This window comes from Musa acuminata, chromosome BXJ2-8 (genome assembly GCF_036884655.1).
Source record: "Musa acuminata AAA Group cultivar baxijiao chromosome BXJ2-8, Cavendish_Baxijiao_AAA, whole genome shotgun sequence".
Taxonomy (NCBI): domain Eukaryota; kingdom Viridiplantae; phylum Streptophyta; class Magnoliopsida; order Zingiberales; family Musaceae; genus Musa; species Musa acuminata.
In genome coordinates this window covers 5,466,189-5,482,133 of record NC_088345.1, presented here as the reverse complement: position 1 = coordinate 5,482,133, position 15,945 = coordinate 5,466,189, and the positions used below count along the sequence as shown (strand labels likewise).

General features: G+C 36.2%; 1 protein-coding gene across 5 annotated transcripts in view; it reads left to right on the top strand.

The window, feature by feature from the left end:
• The window catches only part of LOC135586653 (DNA mismatch repair protein MSH4-like), a 54,080-nt gene extending 38,655 nt beyond the window's left edge, over positions 1 to 15,425 (top strand). For 4 of the 5 annotated variants that reach the window (XM_065120238.1, XM_065120237.1, XM_065120241.1 and 1 more), the window contains 13 exons: positions 875 to 1,014; positions 1,082 to 1,221; positions 1,383 to 1,433; positions 4,736 to 4,799; positions 10,948 to 11,091; positions 11,178 to 11,245; positions 11,364 to 11,422; positions 12,022 to 12,178; positions 13,941 to 13,993; positions 14,076 to 14,174; positions 14,485 to 14,599; positions 14,679 to 14,801; positions 15,042 to 15,425. In XM_065120238.1, coding sequence (XP_064976310.1) covers positions 875 to 1,014; positions 1,082 to 1,221; positions 1,383 to 1,433; positions 4,736 to 4,799; positions 10,948 to 11,091; positions 11,178 to 11,245; positions 11,364 to 11,422; positions 12,022 to 12,178; positions 13,941 to 13,993; positions 14,076 to 14,174; positions 14,485 to 14,599; positions 14,679 to 14,801; positions 15,042 to 15,209 — 1,381 coding nt within the window. In that variant the 3' untranslated portion in view covers positions 15,210 to 15,425. The remainder of the gene's footprint in view (positions 1 to 874; positions 1,015 to 1,081; positions 1,222 to 1,382; positions 1,434 to 4,735; positions 4,800 to 10,947; positions 11,092 to 11,177; positions 11,246 to 11,363; positions 11,423 to 12,021; positions 12,179 to 13,940; positions 13,994 to 14,075; positions 14,175 to 14,484; positions 14,600 to 14,678; positions 14,802 to 15,041) is intronic. The other variant, XM_065120239.1, reaches the window with a different exon arrangement.
• Positions 15,426 to 15,945: the final 520 nt, after the last annotated feature.

Below are 15,945 nucleotides of genomic sequence, written 5' to 3'. Positions count from 1 at the left end.
GTTCAAGTTGTAATAGTATGAGTCATTACCCACATGTAAATAGCATCTTCTGAGTACTTTACTCTGGAGTCTTGACCAATGTGGTTTTGTTGTAATAGACATAATATTGGAGGAACAATGGCTTGTGGTGTGTAATTCCCTTGGGAACATTATTATGCATAATGGTAAATATTTATCTTGCAAGCACAAATGTTATGGATGGTGGCAGTTTCATGGTGGGTTGGCCATAGAAATTCAATCTCACTTGTAGGTAATCCTGCTGATCCATGAAGATTTGTGAGTGACTTTATGTGGACCCGAAGAAGATGGATATTTTATCTTGCATGCATAAGCATCATGGATGGTGTCAACGGCCTGGTGGGCAGGCCTATAGACTATAGACTACAGAATATTGGTGATCCATGCAGATTTCTGGTCACTTTATGTAGACCCAAAGAGGCTGTTAGATATTTATTTGATTAGAGAAAATAGTGATACCCTAAAGAAAGCCCTGCTTCGAAATTTGGCCAATGATTTAGAGTTACCACCAACTTCCAAAGAGCACTCTCTGGGTACTTTTTGGGGATAGACCCACATGTTTCAAAGCTTGAGTTGTGACGGTATAAACAATGATTGTATATATCTGTTATTAGAGAAGCCTTCTATTGTCTTTTGTTAGGTAATTTGTTTAAGTATAAAGCTCAATGCCCTGACTTATAAGGCTAATCAACAATAACAATTTAGTAGCACCTTTTGAGTTATGTATGCAATGTTCATATATTTGCATTTTGTTGATTAACATGTCTCAACAAACTACTATCATGATTTATTGTTAAATAGTTCAAAAAATTCTCATAGTGCTTGAACCTATGTTCGCCTAATATTTTTCTTTCAGAATTGGGGATGTCATTGATGAGGATGTAGCACATGCGAGGGCTCCTTTTATTGCTTGCACACAACAATGTTTTGCTATTAAATCTGGAATTGATGGACTTCTAGATGTTGCACGACGCTCTTTTTGTGATACTAGTGAAGGTTATTCATCATCTATTCTTTCTGTTAACTTGTGTAGCTCAAATTCTCATATGGAATGTAAACACAGCTATTCATAATCTTGCAAACAAATATCGGGAGAAATTTAAGCTACCAAATTTGAAGATCCCTTATAACAATAGGCAAGGATTTTACTTTAGTATTCCACAAAAGGACATCAGCGGAAAGCTTCCTGACAAATTTATTCAGGTTTGTGTAAAATCTGTTTATATATATATATATATATATATATATATATATATATATATATATATATATATATATATATATATATATATATATATATATATATATATGTATGTATGTATGTATGTATATATACACTGATGTTTCTTAAACTCTAACATTAGGTCATGAAACATGGAAAAAACATACACTGCTCCAGTTTTGAACTTGCTTCTGTAAGTATAACTTTTTCATGCCTTTTCTCTTATATTCAACAATATTTGTGTTTTAATGAGCAATTTTATTATCACTTTGGTTGATGCCTTAATAGTACCTAGTCGAAGGGAATGGTAGCTAAATTAAGGTAACCTTTTATGCCTCTAGGCAACTCTAAAATGGCAAATCCTGATCCAACATCGGCCTAACATACCTTGGTGAAAGTTGAGTTAGGTTGAGGGCTTCGAGGAAGGTCCCAACTTTGGCTTTTGTCACTTAGCATCGGCTGAGGCATACCATTTCGCACAGGAATCTGGTTTGTGGAGCAGGGCCTTTAAAAGTGGCATGTAAGCATAGGAATACCAACACAAAATATGTTGGTATGTATTCTAGTACCAGGTCGTTTAAAAGTGGCATATGAGCTCAGGAATGCCAACACATAGTATGCTGGTATGTACTGTGGTTAAGGGTGTTTAAACGGAACTAGTTCATCAATAGTTTAGTTTTGAAGGCTATATAAATGGTTCTGGTTCAGGGTACTCTTCTTCGGTTTGGTTTAAACCGATTAATCAAATTGTTCACCGTCGATTAATCAAATCGATTCAAACCGATTAATTAAATCGACTCAATTTCAATGCCACAATTTCACAAATGACGTAGGTCAAATTTCATAAATCTTGTCGTGTCGTCCCAATTGGACCAATTAAACGAAACTTATTCATTTGAAATATATATATTTTTAAATTATTTAAAATTATAAATCGATTAACTGGTTAACCGAGTAGGATTAACTGGTTTGGTTATCAGACCTACCTTACTTTAATCAAACCAAACCGGAAATTGGTTTGGTTGGAACAAGTTAGAACACCCTAACTGTGGTACCAAGAAGGATGATGAGAAGGAGAAAGAGACAAAAGAGTACTCAGGCCAGTGGCAGCAGGCATTAAATGAAGTGAGCATTAGGTGGGCCAGTGGTATCTAGGTTCACACTTAAATCGAAAAATACCAGTACCGGTCCGATGAAATAGGGAACTTTTTTGGACCTAAATCGGGTTCATTCATTAGTTATTTATCTCTAAAGAAAATATGTTCTATTAGGTTTAGGGTTGAACTCCATTATTTAAAAGATACATCTCATGGGCATTGTCATATATTCCTATTAAATGTTGCCACTCTTGTAACAATAGGCTAGGGAGGAGAAATTGATACAAAAAGAGGGAGGGAGAGCGAGAAAGAGAAGGCAAATTGTTGACATATATATATATATATATATATATATATATATATATATATATAATTTTTTTTTTTCTAATTAAAGATTTTCTGTAGGCATTCTAATTTTTCTTATGTTTTTCATTTATGCCAATACAATACTAAGAGATGATAATTTCTTCTACTATATTGTGGCACATATTGTGATGTTGAAGGGTCAAAGACCTTTGTCCTTATATAATACCAAGGATTAACTTTTTTGTGTTGATCGATTGCACATAGTGTGCTACTGAAGGTTCAAAAACATTTGTCCTTATGTGATACCAAGGATTGACTATTTGTGTTGACTGGCACAGTCAATTGGCCAACAACACGACATGTATCGTTCAATACCGGTGTACTATGTGTCGGTACACCTGAGCGTATAGTCCCAAAAAAGCCCAGAAGATCTCTGAAAGTACCTAAAATTAGGAAAAAAACATAAATTAGGGTTTTCTAATTAGAACTATATGTAAAGTTAGTTTAATTTCATTAAACAATATCTAAATAAGGAAGGGATAGTTGATTTATCTTTTTTGGACATTAAAGAGCAGCTTTGCTGCACGTTTCAAATCGTTCTTCCGTTGATATTGAATTACCTACAAAAATATAACTTGAATTGTTAGATAACATGTCAAAACTTTAAGATTTAAATAAATCAAGTAATAATTGAATCGGTTGATGGATCCACAATCGGTGGGTTGATGTCCTCGATCCCATGTATTTTTATATTGATATGGTATGTTTGTTAGACTCAATCCTAAAATTGCTTCTATGACATGGTACATTGGTAGGTCGTGATGCATTAATGTGATAATGATGGTTGTGTGATCATCCTGAACCATACGTGTTCGAGGTGGCTCCTAAGGCAAGTATGATTGTGGCATGTGTTGTCATCTTCTCCAATTAGTCCATGTCATTGTCTTGTCCTCCTCAACCTCATCCTCCACCTCCATGTCCTATTCTCCTCCTCCCCTCTTCTCTGCATCTTTCACTCTGATCTAAGCGGTAACAACCTGTACCAAGTGTTGATTCATCAATTTGTACTGGTATTGTATTTGTTTTTGTTTTTGATACCAGACTGAGTTCTTAAACCTTGCTCTGAACAGCTTTTTTATAAAATTCCTTTCTAAATTGAAATAATGCATATTCTAAAGTGGCTTCTCCTTGAGAAATTCATGAAGACTAGGTCTCTTCATAGGGAATTTTGGCAGTTCAAAATACCTCCACTTGCAAACTTTGATGAATCTTTGGTCTCCTTTAAAGATATGCTCTTAATCTTATTGAGTTCTTTTAAAAGACTAGAGGGACGAAGGAAGACGAAGAAGAAATGGCTTGGTAGAGTCGGTGATCACAAGTCTACCTGTAAGGAATAGGAGCTTGATCTTCCCCTCATCCAATCCATATCCAACCTTATTGCGAAGTGCATCCATCATCTTGGAGATGATAGTCTGTTAGGTTTGAGAGAGAAAATGAGGTACCATACAGGAAAGCTTGAAGCTTTATCAAAATTCGCAATACCAAGATGACATTTATTCTAGCCATGGACCGCATGGTATAATATCAAGCACTTGGCACCTGTGCCAGTCAATACATATTGACTGCATTGGACAATCGAAATAAAATTTTATTGGAAATATTTTCCTCTTTGATATTTGTATATCAAAACTTTCTTAGTATACAAGCCAATTTTGAGGGATAAATTCAATCCAATAGCAGCATGTTGATCAAAGTGTAGGCAAAAAAGTCCACTCCAATCTTCTGATGAGCTATTGGTGATGCAAAAAAGAACTGCCCTCACATTGAAGTTCTTTTATTCTAAAAGTGTAGGCATTTATTTTTTGTGTGATTATTTGTTTTCTTTCTTTATCTCAGTGGATATTCATATGCTAAAAAGATTTTTTTGATCTTAATGTTGATAGCATCATGTGTTTTCTGAGGCTTTGTACTAGAAGTGCTTGACAATAGCCCATGTAGTCCTAATTTCAAATTTTTTTCTCTATCTAAAAAAATGATGTGCAGTTATTTGGTTATACTTATAGTATTAATAGACTGGTTATACATATTGCAGCTTAATGTTAGAAACAAGTCTGCTGCTGTTGAATGTTTCATGCGTACAGAGATCTTCTTAGAAGGTTGTTGTTATCTTTTCTCTAGATGAAGGTGCCTAAGTCCTATGCGCCATTCATTTTCTTATATTTAAAAGATAGAATATATTTTTCCGGCTTTTAAAATATGACATCAGACAAGTAGAACTTTGTATTGAATGAATATAATGGAATCTGTTCCCATAGCGAATATTTTCTATGGTAAACTTCCTTATAGCTACTTATTGTGCTTCTTTCTTTATCATGTTCATCACCAAACAGTATAAATGATTCACAGTACACCTAATTCAACTGACTCATTGTGTTGTTTCTTCAAACAGTAGTCATATCTGATATCAATGTTCTCTTACACTTCATTACACACTTCACATTCATGGAGGAATCTCCAGAAGCCTGCATTTGCACAGATCTGTTTGACACATGGTTTATGCTTTCACATATCGGTGCATGTTACTAGCTTCTCCTTTATTTATGGCAAGTTCTAGAGAATGTTAGAATTCTTTTTTTTGCCACTCTGGCTTGTAGGTTCTATATTCAAATAGAGTTGCTTGTTCACCCTGATCCCATTATATTGCCATTGAGCAATAGAAGCAACAATAGTTTTTAACTGCTTTGTTGTTAGTTCCTAAAAGCATGGTATGCAATTTCGAATGGTACCACCCGGTATGGGCGGTACGTACCGATCCGATGGCATAATGGTACGCGGACCGCTCGCTACTGGACGGAATGTGCTACAGTGCTACACTGTAGCAGTGCTTGATATTAGTGATACAGTGATACAGTAAGAGGAAGACATATTTAAAATCGCTCGATAATAGTGATATAGTGCTCCAACGGTCAAATTGACCGTTCGAGCCCTTTCTCATAGTATTTAAACCCCTTCTTCTCCCTTATTTCACTTCATTACATTTTCATACTCTCTTAAACTATCTCAAACTCTTTTTTCTCACATTTGTGCTCTCCTAAACTCTACAAAACAACGATTTGTAAATTGAATCAAGGCTAATTTGGAAAAATTAAGATGAAGAACTTTCTAATCAAGAGGTATGTTTATATAAGGACAATTCGTAATGGATTGAAATACGAGCACAAGATATTCTTCAAAGCCCGAAAAAGATATGTGATAGTATTCTTACCTAATTTACATTGATTTTGCTAAACTTATGCTATTACTATATTTATTTCTAACTTAAAAACTCTATCCTAACTTTTTTTTTTTCAGGTATTTTCGGAGGGTTTTACACCTAAATTAGGTGTATCGCTCGGTATGCCCTGGCGTACCGCTCAGTACACGGTACTGTACCATACCGAGCCAACCTCGAAACATCGGTATGGTACGGTATTGCATACCTTGCCTGAAAGACTTTCTTTTTTCAAGTGAAATATACCATAAGTTTCAATTTGATACTTTGAGCTTTATACCGAGCGGTACATGGTACCATACCATTCCGAGCCAACCTCAAAACATCGGTACGGTACGGTATTGCATACCTTGCCTAAAAGACTTTCTTTTTTCAAGTGAAATATACCATAAGTTTCAGTTTGATACTTTGAGCTTTATGTCAAATTTATTAATCTGTAAACTCTATTTGTATCTTTACTGAATCACCAAGAAGGAAATCTTGATATTCCTAGCTTAAGTTGTAAATTGTCACAGTTGACAGAGCCGCAATAAGTTTTAGTATTATGATGTTAGGGAACTATCAGATGATTCATAGAACAGATGATGACCTCCTAACTAATACAAAATTGAATGATAAATAAATAAATAACAAAGTCCTCTTTTTTGGATAAAAATCAATAAAGACCTTGTAAACTATGACAATGGTATGTGTTGTTTGAAACCAAGTCTATAAGGTACCAAAACCAAAACAACTAGGCCCTCAAAACAAGGTCTAAACTCTAAAGGACCACATAAGGGTAGAGGTTTTTGACCCTTCAGCAGCACAATATGTGCCACAATACAGCAGACGAAATTCCCATTTCTAAGCATTGTATTAGCAGAAATGAAACACAAAAATAAGAAAAATTGGAAAGCCTACGAAAAATCTTCAATTAGAATATACACATATATACCCACAGAAAGCCCACTTGATCCACCATGTTGCTTTGCTATGGTGTAAGTTTAGTCGTTGACCACTTTTGGTTGTGTGCTTGCTCTGATACCATGTGTCAAGGATTTAGCTAGAATTTTTTAGGTTGTGAGGCACCCAAGCAAGCCCTACCGGCAAGGTTCAGTGTAAGTTTCTACCTCTTGTGATCTCAAAGGACCTACATAAGAAAAAAAGAGTTAGTCGAAGAGGTGAACGACGGGCAAAATCTTGATGTCGCTCGGAAGGCATGTGGAACAAACAATTGAAAGCAACAGAAACTTAATTAGCCTTAAAATGACACTTGCATTCGAACAACATTAGGGAGAGCTTGATGGAGTCTTGTGCTTGTATGAGTATATCGCTTATGGCCTCACAAGTTGTAAAGCTCAAGTACTATACAAATGCCCCATCAGGCTTGGTGCCACCCAAGAGGTTCTAGGGTGTTGAGATGGCTGACGTTTTCTCTACCAACCATTGACATCAAAATCCTATCTTGGCACAGGCGAAAAGGTCTATTTTGACTAGCCCGGGACTACTATTCATGGTCGATAGAATAGTCTATGTCTACTGCAAGAAAAAAAGTGAATTACATGCAAAATGAGGTTGCTAGGCTATCCCATGCCTTGCTATTTAGTCGTACACTGAAAAAGGTGACAAGAAACAAAAGACAAACTGCTCGAGCAATGAAGGTGCTTCATTGTAGGCTTGCTGCAGCTGTCCATGACTAGCCGAATCGGTATTTGAAACCTTGGTTTGTTTTTAGTAAAGGGAAAGGACAGTTATTACCTTGCTAGCCGAATCGGTATTTGCTAGGCTATCCCATGCCTTGCTATTTAGTCGTACACTGAAAAAGGTGACAAGAAACAAAAGACAAACTGCTCGAGCAATGAAGGTGCTTCATTGTAGGCTTGCTGCAGCTGTCCATGACTAGCCGAATCGGTATTTGAAACCTTGGTTTGTTTTTAGTAAAGGGAAAGGACAGTTATTACCTTTTCAGTTATAGCCATAATCCACATGTTATTTCCACCATTGATTGAGGGTTTTTTTGGTTGGAATAACACCAAGAGACCAAGGGAAACCATTGTTTCCTATAAACAATTAATGCAAGAAAACATTTGAAACCCTTCAAAAACACTTAGAAATGAATCAAATTGATTTAGTTCAATTTCATTTTTGTCAGTTAATGTGCCTTAGCATTTGCCAAAAATGAGACTAGGAGGGCATATGTTATGGGCTCACACATGTTCCATGTCAAACTTGGTATTTTCAATTAACAATGGCATCCAATTTTGACATTATAAACTCTTGCCTTAAAAATGCATTAAACAGGAGGCACTGGTTTGATATTTTACCTCAAAATTACATACAGGATTACTGATATCTGGGCAGTTGGCCTGCTAGTTCATACATCCTGGATAAGATTGCCAGAGTACTGTTGGAGTGGAGTTTGGACCAGCATTTGGATTGCTTCAGGGCATCAGTTTTGTTGGAGATCAAATTTACCAATTTTAATTAGTTGGGCGTCTAGATTTTTTTTATTATTTGGCTGGTAGTGTAGATGTTACTGCATCTCCTACTCAAAATTCATTTTCTGGTCTGTCCCTTGAGTCCTTTACCGCTTTAATTCAAGACATCTTTATTGCAATGCAAATATATTTTATGGTGCTTGAATTTTCTTCACCTAATATGTCAGATATATCTTCTTGAAGAGAAGCAAGTTGACTTGAGTTCTCTCCCACTTCATGTAAGTTTGATTTTCTTGAAGAAGAGGCACTTAGATATTGAAGTCTAGGATTTAGGCTTATAGTTTAATGCTGCATCCAACAATTAGATAATGAAGTAATTCTCTGCATTTTGCCATGGACATCTACATAATCAGATTCTAAAGTGAAAGGCTCAGAAATTGTAATTGTTTTCTTGACATTCATCCATTATATAAAGAACGGCTTGGCATAGGAAGTGTTACTCATGTTGACTGGTGCACAGAATGCTGGTCCATTACCGAGGGCATGCTATAAAATTGAAAATCTTATTTTCAAAGAATTATATATAAATGGAGTTGATCTTGATGAGAATTAATGTATGTTGGTAAAATACTTTTGATTAAGGTTTATAATTTTCTTCTGTACCGGTGTACCAACCAGGCGTCAGTATGGTACGTATCGAGGTATACTGATGATATACCCAAAATCATCAAAAATAGCTTCCAAAATACCTAAAAATAGATAAAAGTTAGATTAGGGTTTTTAAGTTGGGAATAAATATAAAATTAGTATAATTTTAGCAAAAATAATGTATATTAGGAAAGAATAGTGACATCATTTTCGGGCTTTGAGGAGTAGCTTTATGGTACGTTCCGTATCGCCTTTCCGTTAATATTAAATTATCTACAAAGAAATGATTTGAATCGATAGATTATTTTTTAAACAACTTTACCTTTAATATTCAAATGAATTAAGTAATCAATTTAATACGATGAGCTTCGCTTTGTGTCTACGTCATGTAGGTCCTGTCGCATTTGCTCCAAATCATCCATTGTCTTCCTATTCTCCTTCTGTGTATAAACTTGGCTGGTACCTCGTCGAGTTTCATGATCTGAATTTTGGGTGGCATATGTAAAATACTATTTCTTGATTCATGCACCACCCTCAAATTGTATAGTTGGGACCATCGACTCCCTAGCATCGTCGCCATCATTGGTTGAGACATTGTTGTCCACGTCATTGTCATGTCTCTGGACTAAGCGGGTTGTTGAATGCGATTAAGAAGGTGTTTTGTCACCCAACTTAATTTTTTCTAACGGTGTGGCTGAGGCTATCGCCTTCCCCCTTTGTCTTTGCCTTTGCACGTTGGGCGAACAACTGTGATGGTTGGGTGCAGGGCTTTTAATTTCGATGTGTATCACCCAATGGGCGGTATGTACTGATCTGAGAGGATACCGGTACGCAGACTGCCCTCTACTAGGTCATACCAGTGTTTTAATTGATACCGAGGCATATCGATCGATACCACCCCAGATTTCGATCGCTACTGAGTCATACCGGTCGGTACACCCTGGCGTGGTAGGTGGATGTATTTTTAAGATTTTATGATATACCATCGATACGCCCTGGTGTACCAATGGTACATATCGGTACGTACCATTCTGAGCATAGCTCGGTACATCGGTACGGACCGGTATTCAAAACCTTGGTTGAGTGTCTCTAGTTCCTCAAGCAGTCTGACTCGATGTTGTCTGGCTCCTTTCGTCACATTTTGACTAAGGGGGATCTTCCTCTTACTTCTTTTAAATTTGATCTAATCCACAAATCATAGTCTTGTTGAGTTTAGGAGAGTGGAAATGTGAGAATGAGAGAGAGATGTGAGTGGGAATGAGTTTGAGAAAGTTGAAGAGATTGAGAGAGTGATATGAGTTGAGGGGGGGGAGAGGAAAGGGTTTAAGAGAAGGATCTTCCTCTTAATCCTCCTATATTTGATCAATCCACAAATCATAGCCTTGTTGAGTTTAGGAGAGTGAAAATGTGAGAATAAGAGAGAGATGTGAGTGGGAATGAGTTTGAGAGAGTTGAAGAGCCCTTGATCAGTAACGGTCGAAATTCGATCGTTACTGATCCGATCGGTACAGGTCAATAACAATCGGATTTCAACCGTTACCGCTCGACACAGACCCCGTATCACCCGATACGGGGTCAGGTTATGGTACCGCCTAGTAGAGGGTAGTCCGCGTATTGGTCCCTATCGGACCAGTATGTACCGCCATACTGGGTGGTACAGGTCGATACGACGAACCCTGCTTTTGATTCTATTTTCAAGTTGGGAAAAGTCTTCAGTAACCATGAAGAGCATTTGCTAAAAGGTGGCCTTAAATCTTTAATAATTGTCAATGTATTAGCTGGAGTTCATCTTGAGAATCTTTTGTTGTTATTCTTATGTTCGGGGATCCTTTTGGAGGTGAAACTGGCATTGGTGCTGGTGGTGCAAAATTATCTGACACCTTTATCCTGTTAATGTTAAGGTTTGCTTGTTATATGGCTTATGTATGCATTGGAGTTCTGCTAATCTTGCCTCAGCTAAATTTGCAGGGCTAATTGATGTCATAAGGAATGATATCTCCATACTAACATTGCTTGCAGAGGTCTTGAACCTTCTAGATATGATTGTGAACTCATTTGCACATGTAATATCTACCAAACCTGTTGACCGCTATACAAGACCAGAATTCACAGGTAACTGCTTAGTTTACTTGCAACTCCATCTTCTTCTATATTAAGATGTAAGTAATATGAGATGCCTAATTGAACTAAATGTCCAGATAATGGTCCTGTGGCTATTGATGCTGGAAGGCATCCTATACTAGAAAGCTTGCACAGTGATTTTGTTGTATGTATTGTGATCACATATGATACGCTTTTCAATTGATTTAATTTCTTTCTTCAGATTGTTTCAGTCATGTGGTTTCTTCTCTAACTTATTAACTTCCTTTTTCATTCTAATGCAGCCTAACAATCTTTTCCTTTCTGAAGCATCTAATATGGTTATTGTCACAGGACCAAACATGTAAGAGGCTTTCTTTGGAAATAATTGCTTACTTTATATCATGGATCATGAACTGTTATCCATCATCTTCATATATAAGGTTTGCAATATTGCCAATACGATACAGCACAGTCGATATTTATCAGCCTAACAGCTTACCGGTCTGTGGAGTAGGGTAAACTGGGGAATATGCTTGATACAGGGTATGTACAGCTCATTATATGTCTTGTACTACCCGGTATAGAGCATGTATGAGTGGTATTTGTCAGGTGCTATATACCGGGTAGAACAAGACCTATACTGGTTACTGGTTGTGTTCGTCAGTCCAACAGCTTACTGGTACTAAATGTTATGCCCTGTATCCTGGTATAGAGCCTATGCTGGCCGGTACATGTCCTGTACAGGGCTTGTATATTGTTTTTTAGTATTTTCTTTGAAACTCAGTATATAATGGTGTATCTAGTGTCTGTGCATGGTATGGTACTGGCACAGTATCAACCTGAGTTCTGACTGGTTAAATACTGATACATTCCAAACTTTGTTCAGAATGTCTTGACCAGCAGCACTTGAAAACTTTTCTGCATTTAACTATCAGTTGCACTTGTGCTTCTTTGTGACAGGAGTGGTAAAAGCACTTATCTTCAACAAGTTTGTCTTATCATCATCCTCGCACAAATTGGTTGCTATGTTCCTGCTCGTTTTGCATCACTACGTGTTGTCGACCGCATATTCACACGGATAGGGACTGGGGACAATGTTGAAAATAACTCTAGCACGGTATGAGACTTTAGACTTATGTTCCTTGAAATAACAATTTGTATAATTGTGTTTGTCACCCCGTCAATTTTTTTTGTTATAGAAAGTGTATCCTACCAAGACTTGTTATTTTCGACACAAAGACATGCCAAAGCAGATATATACTTCAAATAATGACTATAAATCTATAAAATAGTGTTTGTCACCCTATCAATTTTGGTTTTATAAGAAGGATCATACCAAGGAATGTTATTTATAGCACAGGGATGCCCGGATATCTTTTTGGCTCGTCACACCCATATGCAAAAAATCAAATGCCAAAAATTGGTCTACCTATATATACATGTCGGCATCTTTTGTGCCAGTGGATATGGTGTATACTGGTACCTTTTTGGTATGCTATGTTTTGACATGTGCCACACAATCATGTGTCCCTTGGCATGGCAATTCTTGGAACCTGTTGAAGCTGTGTTGTCAACTACACTCTATCGGAACTGAGATCTTTTTGTCCATAAGAAAGAAAATAAAGTTCAAAATTCAAATTACCTGGTACTTGTATCTTGTCAAAAGTTTCTATCTTGAGTTGGTTTCCCCCCCATATATTTTAAAATATGTTTATGAGATATCAGATGGTGATAAGATCATTTTAGTTACATAAACTAAGGTTAGTATAAGAGATTCAAAATTGTTGAGATTATTGGTCTACCTATATATACATGTCGGCATCTTTTGTACCAGTGGATATGGTGTATACTGGTACCTTTTTGGTATGCTATGTTTTGACATGTGCCACACAATCACGTGTCCCTTGGCATGGCAATTCTTGGAACCTGTTGAAGCTGTGTTGTCAACTACACCCTATCAGAACTGAGATCTTTTTGTCCACAAGAAAGAAAATAAAGTTCAAAATTCAAATTACCTGGTACTTGTATCTTGTCAAAGTATTGTCACTCAACTAATAAAATAAATATGACATATCATAATTCCAAATGAATAACTAACTTAAACCTTTTAACATGGTTTTATCTTACCGATCCGTACCGATGTACCGATCGGTTATTGGTACGGTATGTACCGAACCATACTAATGTACCGACAAACGGTATGGTGGGGCATACCAACAAATCGATATGTACTGCCCATATCGGTCCCCTATTGGATTGGTACATATTGCCCGTACCAAGCGATATGTTACGATACGACGAACCTTGCCTTTTAGTAGGAACAGAAATAGTAGGTAAGGCAACAAAAGGACCTTGAAATCTTGAAGTTTTATGAGATTTTTCTGCCATGAACTCTTGATCTGCTGCCAATTGCCAAGGGTGTTTTAAATCCCTTGTTATGGCTTATATGGAACCAACATGATATTTAATATGTTTGGAAAACATGGCTATTGATTTGAAAAAACAAATGTCATTGTTCCTGTAAAAGGATTGTGAGTGATTCTGTACAACCAGATGGTTTATAAGAAATCAGCAATTATATATATACCTGAGGCATTTTTTTTAATCAAGATGTTTGTCATTTATCTGGTCTGGTCTCTTTCAATTTCAAAGGCATTTTCATGTATTGTGGATATGGAAAATGGTGGAAGCAGCAGAATCATTGCTTTCTTCTATTGGAAGTGCTTCTTATTGTGTCTCTATAATCAGTGATTATTCTGAAGGTCTCTCTCTATGTTATTTAGCCACACTTAATATCTGATAAGAATTTATATAGGGATGTAACTGTTGAAAATTTCATATCCAGTAAATTTTGCTCATTAGTGTATTGTGTTTTGCAGTTTATGACTGAAATGAAAGAGACAGCATTCCTTATGCAAAATGTTTCTCCAAAGTATATTCTCTGTAGTGATTGCTGTCAACAAATGTAACATTTTTCCCGAAAATTCATCTTATGGTTTTCTTTCATTCTATAGAAGCCTGATTGTTATGGATGAACTTGGAAGAGCTACTTCTTCTTCGGATGGGTTTGCCATTGCATGGAGTTGTTGCGAGCATCTGCTGTCTCTCAATGCGTAATTGCTAGCACCAACCATCATACTACCTTCTGTTGGTTTCCTTTGTTTATTGGATAATGATATGCACTGTTAATTCCTCTGAAGAAAGACTCCTCGTTGATGATTGGCTGGTTTTGTTTTTTCCACATGCTTCAAGTTATTTTTATAGGTTCCTTGTGCTGATATAGTAGTTCTCTGGACATTGGTTAACAGGAATTAACACTTTTCCATGTTTTTTCTTTTTTTCATGCATATGCTTCCTACTTGTTTGGATTTTTGGTTCTCCTTGGATTTTACATAATTGTCTTGAGCTCTGCTGCTTCATCAGGTACACCATATTTGCTACACATATGGAAGGCCTGTCTGAAATGGCAACCATTTATCCAAATGTGAAGATACTCCACTTTGAAGTGGACTTAAGGAACAACCGCTTAGATTTTAAGGTGACTATCTGGTAGTTTAATTTTACCAGAATTTCATGATGACTCCATTGTGTGTACCAAATCTTTTGTTGGTCATCAGTTCCATCTCAAGGATGGTCCACGCCATGTGCCACATTATGGCCTTCTTTTGGCTGGAGTGGCTGGTCTACCAAGTTCTGTGGTTGAAACAGCGAGGATCATTACAGCAAAGATTGCAGAAGAGGTAACAATCTTATTACTATGTCATTGTTGAAATGTTATTATGAACTTTAATGCATTACACCGCCGTCTTCTACTGGAGAAGAAAGCATAAAAAGATGTCAGGTCATCTAAAAAGGTTTCAAGCACTTAAATACTTTTTTTTTCATATTTATGTTAAAATCAGTAGTTGTTATGCTTTTTTATATACTATATACTAATCAAGAGAGTGCTGTAACTTCGGCATGCCTATAATTTTTGTTAGGATGTGAAGAGGATGGATATAAACCGTGAGCAATTTCATTCAATTCAAGTGGCATACCAGGTTGTCCAAAAGCTTATCTGCTTAAAATACTCCAACCAAAGTGAGGATTATATTCGACAAGCTCTGCAGAATCTTAAGGAGAACTTCACGAACGAAAGGTCAAATTGATGTCGCATATAAAAGTTGTGTGATACTATCAGTACTTTGTTATGTAGGTTTTACAATTTCTTCCATTTTAGTCATTGGCTTTTATATCAGAAGATGCTACTTTGCTTTTTTTTTTATTGGTAACTAGTAGTAGTCTCACAAATATGTGTTGTGTATTTACCATAATCTGTTCATCCTGGTGAGTGCATTAAGTTGGGTACACTCTGTTCATCTCTAGGTGACAGTATTGCACTAGTTTTATAATGGTTCACATGGTTATCTGGAGTAAATATATCTTCAAATTAACTTTTCTAATAGTTTTCAGAAGATTAAAGCAAATTATTCATAGTGGATACAAACACTATAATAAAGATTTGATTGTGATTTTTAAATCACATAAATTCTTAAATGTTGCTTCATTGGACCGATTTGTTCCAAACACTTGTAGAGCTGGTGTTTTAGCAGTTGATTGAGGCAATTTCTTGGCAGGATTCTCAATTTCTGTTCTAAATATACACTTTCGTTTCTTTGGAAAATCATTCTGTATATATTTATATTATAATTATATATACAGAATTAAATATACGCTTCATTGAACGTAGTTCTTTTCTTTTCTGGTATTATAATTATATTATTATGCCTGTACAATCAATTCTCCTATGCTATTTGTAAATATTGTTCCATCAGAAATTTTTTATGGCTTATTTGGTTGATTTAAGCCCTTGATTGACTATGCAATTCATCAAAAATTGTCCCA